At 37.2% G+C, this 8,546-nt stretch overlaps 1 protein-coding gene across 1 annotated transcript; it reads right to left on the bottom strand.

Annotated features, from left to right (window-relative positions):
- Positions 1 to 296: 296 nt before the first annotated feature.
- LOC143273172 (olfactory receptor 2W1-like) lies at positions 297 to 8,140 on the bottom strand. Its single transcript, XM_076571544.1, has 4 exons — positions 7,968 to 8,140; positions 7,189 to 7,523; positions 4,303 to 4,535; positions 297 to 2,912 (listed from the first exon to the last, which is right to left on the bottom strand). Exon 4 carries the CDS (start codon positions 2,890 to 2,892, stop codon positions 1,939 to 1,941), a length of 954 nt encoding a protein of 317 aa, XP_076427659.1. The 5' UTR covers positions 2,893 to 2,912; positions 4,303 to 4,535; positions 7,189 to 7,523; positions 7,968 to 8,140; the 3' UTR covers positions 297 to 1,938.
- Positions 8,141 to 8,546: the final 406 nt, after the last annotated feature.

The following is an 8,546-nucleotide window of genomic DNA, read 5'->3' as shown; positions in this document are numbered from 1 at the left end:
GCAAAAGGGAAACAAATATTAGACACATACGTGTAAACAATTCTAGGTAGGCAGTGTTAATACTCTTCTAGAGGTCTATTACTATTGTGTATTTTATATATCTAGTTTGTTGAAACTTAGAAATGATTACTATATCATTGAAATTATTAATTACAAACTTTACAAAGATTAGAGAAAACATAGAATAGTGAGTATGGTAGTATTCATCCCACAGAACTTACAGTCTGTGTTGTGGGATGGTGAACTGTGTTTGAAAACAATTTTGAAAGTGATATAAGGAGGAAGACACATAAATTCACAATATTCTATTCTGTATTAAACATATTTTATGTGAGTGGTTACAGTGTCATCTGATTGGCCAAGTAAGTAATCATCCAATGACTTACTTCTTCACATTTTGTGAATTATGAAGCAATAGAGGAAAAAAATACCACCACAGTTTAGATTTTATCAAGAAATTCTACTAATTCCTTTTTATTTAAATGATCTAAAAGAGATATTTTTAGAGATGGATATATATATATGTATATATATATATGATAACAGAATATATCAAAGTTTAAATGAGATACTATTTTCACGAAAGCTAAATGTCATGACATATGGAAATACGCATTTCATTTACCTTGTGAAATTACATTACATACAAACATTACAGTGTGACCTCTTAACAGTCACACAAACTCCATAGACATATAAAAAGTCTAACTGACATAAAATTCATTATATTCCATTTTCATTAAAGTTGAGATAACCATTTCTTACTTGGTAACAAGTAAGAAATAGACATGATAGTATTGTAATCTCTACATTCATTTTATGTGTATTGGTATTTTGCTTGAATAGATGGCTGTGCACCACATGTGTGCTTGGCACCCTTGGGGGCCAGAAGAGAGTGTCAGATCCCTTGGAACTATAGATAGAAATAGTTGTGGGCTGCCATGTGGGTGCTGGGAATCAAACTCAGGTCCTCTGGAAGACCAACGGATGCTCTTAACCACTGAGACATCTCTACAGCCCTGTGTTGGTCACTTTTAAAACACTTTAATCTGTGTGCTTTCATTTACGAATCCAGAAAAAAAAGGCAATTGCAAAAGATGTTAGTACAAAGTATCACTGAACAAAGGGTAAACAAGTCACTCTTTAGGTAGCCTTTATGATGATTGCTGCCATAATATTGCATTATCTGAGCTAAATATGAATAAATGTTTGGATGATTAAAAAAGATTCAATATACAAAATTGTTTATAGGGCTGGGGGTATAGTGCTGTTGGTAGAGGGCTTACCTAGCATGTATGAAGCCTTGGATTCAATCCAGAGCACCATACATACTGGGTGTGGTAGCACATGGCTGTAACATGGACTTGTTGTGGTGACACATGCCTATAATCCCAGTATTTTGGAGGTTGAGGCAGGAGGATCAAGAAGCTCATGGTCATCCTCAGATACATAAGAAGTTTGAGAGAGTCTTGGTTTCATGAAAACCTAACTTGAAAATAGAGGGACAGACAGACAGACAAATGGACACTTCAAATTATTTGTGTATGGTTATTTAATGTACAAAATATAATGGGCATGAAATAATTTGGGTTGATGTTTTAGAATATGTGAGCATTAACAGAAAATATAGAATGAGACAAAGCAGTTTCCATGGGACTGCCAAATAAGTTAAAATGCATTCAAGTTTACATTTAGAGTCACTTTGTGCTACATTTCAGCAAACAGGGATCCTTAGTGACATGTATTCCCTGAGAACAAGCCAATGATTAGAAACCTGAAGATCTGCATGATGGTCCTCAAGTTGTTTGCATCCGTACAACTCTGTTTGTAAGAATTACTTCAACCATTGATCTCCATGATCTAAAGATCATTCCTTATTTGAATCTAAATTAGAGAAGTTATTTCATTGCTTTGTCCTCTCTAATACTTTTATGACTTCTAGTTTCTCCTTGCTTCTGCAAATCTGTGGTAAAACCTCATGAGTTTTCTCAGTGCATCTTTCATATCTCTGTTCCTTAGGGTGTAAATGAGGGGGTTGAGACTTGGAGTGATGATGGTGTAAAAGAGGGTAAGGAACTTGCCCTGGTCCTTGGAGGCCCTGTTACCTGGTTGTAAGTACAGATAGATAATAGTTCCATAGAACATAGCCACTACAGTGAGATGAGACCCACAAGTATTCATTGCTTTTTTTTGGCTTGCCCTTGACTTCATGTTGAGCACAGTTTTGGCTATGTAGCCATAGGAAATCAGAATAAGGATAAGAGGCGTAAGGACAATAACAATGCCCAGAGCAAAAACAGACATTTCAACTGCTGTGGTGTCTACACAAGCTATCTTGACCATAGCTGGCAACTCACACAAGAAATGATCCAGAAGATTGTGTCCACATCGAGGCAAATTCACAGTGAGTGTGCATAATACTACTGAGTTGGCCAAACTAATACTCCAGACCATGACAATCATCTTGATACACAGACGTGGATTCATGATTATAAAATAGTGCAGTGGCTTACAGATAGCTGTGAAACGATCATAGGACATGACAGCCAGGAGAAGACACTCAATGGAACCTAGCCACATATACACATAAAGCTGAACAATACAACCCACAGAGCTGATGGTCTTATCGGGTCCCCACAAGTTAACCAGCATCTGAGGGACAATGCTTGTTGTGTAACACAAATCCAGAAAAGATAAATTCCTGAGGAAAAAGTACATTGGTGTGTGGAGATGGGGATCCAGGAGGGATGCAAGAATGATAGCTGTGTTACCCACTAAGGTAATAACGTAAAAGAAGGTGACAATTCCAGAGAGGATCATTTCCAGTTGAGGGTGGTCAGAGAAGCCAAGCAGGATAAAAACATGCAGAGCACTGTAATTTCTTGGGTCCATAGTCTTTCAGTGTTTATATTCTATAGTCATAAGATTAGAAGAGGGAGGTAGAGGGGAGGTAGTGAGTTGTGTGACAAGGAGAACAAGAAATAATTTGTTAATGTAGACTATGAAAGTAACTGGTAGAATACAGAATGAGCTGCAGGGGAAAATTAGGTTAATAATTGAAAGAATTAATGCATCCATGTTGCCTATTATAGTCAACTTGTCTTGTACCTGTTGAGGATCCTTTGATGGCGAATGAGTTTAATATTAATTTTTTTTTAATCTAGATGACCCTGAAGAATTTACTCTTATATCATGGTGTGAATTCTTCACATGCATATTTGAAAGTTTGAAAAAGACAGGGTTGTAAAATAACGTGACCCTTTGGTTTCTCTTTTTTTAATATGCAAATTATTTTTATTAGTCTAAATCTCAAAGAATAGGCATTTTCAGGCTACAACTTAGTTCAGAGTGCAAGTAAGGAATAGAATAGATGAAAAGTTCATGTGATAAAAGATTTTAATCTCACCATATTTCTAAAGTCCATTTTACTGGCTATTCTGTGTTCGTTCTTTTCTTTTTTTTAATTAAGAAATTTTTTATTTGTTTTATTTGGTTTTGTATAAAGGTAGTTAAAGCATAGTGAAGATACTCTCTTACCTGGTCAGTGAAGTCATGTATAAATTTATTTGTTATGTTAATGTCAGATTAAAAGTAAAAGTATTCCTCAATCTTCTTTTTTCATTTCTAAGAGATCTTTGGTCCTCCCATTTTTTGTTAAATGATCTAGAAGTTTTCCTGGGCCCCATTATCTTTTTATATACTCAGCCTTTCTCTTAACTAAAGCTGATATATTTGAAAGTAAAAATATACATTATATCTCTCATTTTAAAAAACTTTCAGTCACTATCATCCTAGTCTAAATCATTTTGATACCTTGTTTTGATTCTTGTCTTATGCCTTTACACAATTTCAAGGTTCACTAAGGTCTTGTCACCCATGAGCTTAACATATATCAGCTGATATTATAAGTACTCTCATTTTAGAAAACTGCCCTGAAACCCCTGCATGCTTTGGTACTTGTATAAACCTCAGTATTCATACCTTACATTTCAATTTTCACATTCACTGTTGGTCTTCTCTTTTTTCAAACATTTCAAAGGTCATTTCCATCTAAAGACCTACCTTCTCTTGTTTTCTGGATCACTCATCTTTGGTTTTGGACAACCTGTTAATGTTCATCATGTTTAATAGGCACATGGTCACACACATTCATACATTTTATTTTCTCTTTTACTGACAATGCATGCCTAACTTCTACAGGGAGCCAATATGACATGTAGCTAAAGAACTTGTGTTCAAGAGTTTGAAGTCCAGAAGAAAGACATTGATTGGGTCACACATGCAAATTGCTCAGAATCCTACCTGGGGACAAGCCACGGAAGGCGAGCTTTTGACAGCTGCAGTTTCTAAAGGAAAGTTTTCTCCCCTGCGAGGTTCGTATCTACCGTGTTCCAGAGGTTGTGGGGTTGAAGTTTTGGTTGATTCAGCTGAGCATGGATTACTTGCTCTGGTTCACGGGTACTTCATGGCCCTGCCATCAGTGACTTCTCTGGCTCTCCTCTTAGTGTGAATTTGTAGTACAGTTGCATGGACCTCTAAGTAGAATTAGAAACAAATTGTTCTCTGAATGTCAAGCTCTAATCATCCATATCTGTGCCCTTTATCCTGGCGTGTTGAATCTACTTTCTTGTTATATATTGACACATCTCCTCCTATCCTATAGGGTAGGGGAGAAGCTACTTCTTGAAGAACTGTACTATGCTCACAATTCTTTATGAATTTTGTTCTCACAGCCCAATTGTATACAGAACTGGAAATACAATTTTAACTGAGCCGTGAAGCTGTAAGGAGGCTGCCCACCTCTAGACAATAGTTCAAAGAGTAGAATGCTCTTTCTGTCACAATTTCTTCTCTCCTAATCATAATAAAGCCAATTTTCACTCTTAAAAATCAATCTTTCATTTACATCTTATCTCCCCCCATCATTTACTATGTGATACCAGAAAAAAATTAAGAAAACTGCTGAGTTCAGTTTTTTCATAAAAAAAATTGGGAACAATAGAAAAACATATTGTAGAGCCTAGAAATCAAGTGAGAAAAAAAAAGCCAGTGGCTCAGAACAGCTCTGGGCACAGCATTTCTCAGTAACCTTTCTCCACCAGAATCGTATAAAAGTAATATATAATCAGACAAACATTTGTCAAGACTATTAGACATTCTCCCGCACACTGTTCTGAAAACTCCAAGAAAGCAGACATGTCCTCTGTGGTTCTTTTCTCTATCTATTGCATCTAATACATACCCTCAATGTATTTTTCAATGATTTTTTTATTTTTTATTTTTATTTATTTATTTTTTAATTTTATTTATTTTATTTTACAATACCATTCAGTTCTACATATCAGCCACTGGTTCCCCTATTCTCCCCCCTCCCACCCCCTCCCCTTACCCCCAGTCCACCCCCCATTCCCACCTCCTCCAGGGCAAATCCTCCCCCGAGGACTGAGATCAACCTGGTAGACTCAGTCCAGGCAGGTCCAGTCCCTTCCTCCCAGCCTGAGCCAAGCGTCCCTGCATAAGCTCCAGGTTTCAAACAGCCAACTCATGCAATGAGCACAGGACTTGGTCCTATTGCCTAGTTGCCTCCCAAACAGATCAAGCCAATCAACTTCACACCTATTCAGAGGGCCTGATCCAGCTGGGGGCCCCTCAGCCTTTGGGACATAGTTCATGTGTTTCCATTCATTTTTTTCAATGATTTTTAACAAATAAACTCACACTCTAAATAACAGCAGAAAAATCACATGCAACTATTGCTTCTCAATTTAAAATTTAGGCTTAAATTCTGTGACATTACTTAAGGGAGGTGATAGTAAGTAGAAAAAGAATGATAAAATGATTTTTATCTATACAACACTTATTCAGCTTGCTGAACATAATTTATAACATTAGTTTCTACTTGCAGGACTAGTGAATTCAGCACAATTCAACAGTACTGTGACACAGATTTCCTCAGACACCCATGAGCATCTGAGAACTGCCAACACTTATGTCAAGTGAGCTACTGAGCAGCATCTATTGTCCAGTGTTACAAAGATAACTTGCCATCTGAAGAAAAATAACAAGGCTGCACCCTACTGTACTGTATTGACACAACTGTGATAAAGCAGATCACACATCCGATAGTGATACACAGAGAAGGCAGAAAGGAGCTTCTACAGGTGATGGGTAAGATCGCAACAAAGGCTGTGGTGATGGCTTCACAGGCATATGCTGGACATTCAGCACGTGATGTATAAAATATTGTTAAAATAGTTCTGGCTAAGTCTTAAACTGGTGCTTCTAATGCATCCTTGTCTGCCCCTCTGCATAGATATGATATAAAAGTTCTGTGTTTTGTTAGCTATGACCTTTCAAATATTTTCCATGATGATTATGAGGAAATTACTTTAAATTGTGGCCCCGATTCAAAAGTACGCACATTCACTGGACTAACTGGTTATAGTGCTTGAAGCAGTTATTTTGAGAGAGTCATTTCATGATTTCTTTAGCACTAGCTTTTCACAGTTAACTGAGCCTGAGTTCTGCTATTGATCATCCTGGACGGAAAGAAAAACGATCACCTGAGAAGTGGTGCAGTACAAAACGTCTCTGCAGAGGAACGAGTAGTCTGTGCACATTGGATTTGACAGGCACACTTGTCACAAATAATGAAAATTCTTTAAAAACTGAAGTCAATCTCATGCTGTCATTTCTTTAATACTATCACTATAGCTCAGAGATTAATTTAGGAAAGAATAAAAATCCTTCTGCACTGTAAAATATACAAAAAAGCCATCAAATTCATTTTAGTATTTCATATCATGAGACTTACAAATGGATTAAAAGAAGCCTGAATCTTGTCATTTTAATTCTTCATTTTTAATTAAATCTACATTACTTGTTTACATTTCTGTGGTGTCAAAATGTATGAAATAAAAAATTAAGATATAGCCTTAGGTTCTCCTCTTCTAATAATGAATAAATTCATTTTCTCCTGTATAACATGGACAAAAAGGAATAATTTCTCTGTAGAGATTTAAAGTATTTGTTCTCACACTTCTGGTCAGAAGCCTGAATAGTCCCCTGTGTCAATTGAAATTCTTTTCTTTTACTTCTCACATGTTTGTGGCAATTAAGGAAAACTATTTTCCAGTACTAATATAGAGATTAACATTACTGTACTGGAGAAGGCCCCTGATGTCTTACCTCTCCATTGCCAAGGTCCAGGTTGTTGGAAGCAGGACTCCTTTAGTGTCCTTCTGCAAGGCTGCAGCTGTCTCAGCATCTGCAGGTAGCATTTCTGTGAGGAAGCTCTTCCTCATGGGATTGCCTCAGAGACTCTCCACAGGTGACTCCAGCCCAGGGCTGCAGCTGTCATGGGCTCTCCCTGCTTCCTTTACCTCTACATGAACATGGAAACATGTCTTGATAGTAGAGAAATGTGAATACCAACCAGATAATCCAGAACAAACACTGAGCAAAATCCACCAGTATTGCCTGGAAGCCCAGAAAACCAGCCTTCAGTTGACTTCCCTGAGGTGCTGTGGAGAGACCAGACAGTGAAACACTGGCAGAATCACCTTGACATTTCATTAAGACAGCTTTAAGAAGTGGAAACTTGCCTAGCATGCAGGGAAGCTGAAGGACAGAGGAATAAAGGATGTATTTTTAGAATTACTTTTCTAGGCTATGAATGCATTACAAATCAAATGTGTTCTCTTTATGTATATTTTGAAAACTAAGGTTATGGCAAAAAATCAGCTGTATAAAATGACCTTACCACTGGACCTGCCTGGACTGAGTCTACCAGGTTGATCGCAGTCCTCGGGGGGGGAGGATTTGCCCTGGAGGATGTGGGAATGGGGGGTCGGCTAGGGGTAAGGGGAGGGGGGAGAATAGGGGAACCCGTGGCTGATATGTAGAACTGAATGGTATTGTAAAATAAAATAAAATAAAAAATGAAAAAAAAAATAAAATGACCTTACCATGACATCACACACTGATGACAGGAATAAGTTGGCTATGAGCAGATTAACTTAAATAAGGTACTGCATTTCTAATTTAGGATACATTTCCCTCTTTTATGACTCAGTTGTTGCCTCAGATGCCCAAACTGAGAAGTTGCCCCTGAAAGAGAGGATGTGTGCTCCAAAGCCCCAAGCAGTAAGTTTAGTTTGATCATATTTATATTTTTGTTCAGTTGTCTTGGTGATCCTGAGGCATGATTAAATAAATCAGTGCCCATTACTGGTAGCTTTTTTTTTTTTTTTGTCTCACAGGATGCTTATTTAAACACAAGGTCCTGGACCAGTAAGGACTCTAAAGACTTTGATGAGGTAGTTGGTAATCATCAGCTGTATTATCTTCCATGAATTATAATTCCATGTCACCAAGAATCACTCTAATAAAATGACACAAATTATTTGCTACATGATACATGATCACATGTGAATGGCTTCTTGTCACTGAGCAAGAAAACAACTTTCACTATTTTCCTCTGCGTGAAAGTGGCCATTTTGCAATGTATTTCTTTAATGGATCCATTGTGGGCCTAATTTTGAGCT

The sequence above is a fragment of the Peromyscus maniculatus genome, chromosome 5, assembly GCF_049852395.1.
Source record: "Peromyscus maniculatus bairdii isolate BWxNUB_F1_BW_parent chromosome 5, HU_Pman_BW_mat_3.1, whole genome shotgun sequence".
NCBI classification, from domain to species: Eukaryota; Metazoa; Chordata; class Mammalia; order Rodentia; family Cricetidae; genus Peromyscus; species Peromyscus maniculatus.
Note: the sequence above shows the minus strand (reverse complement) of the source record. Positions and strands in the feature narration are given on the sequence as shown.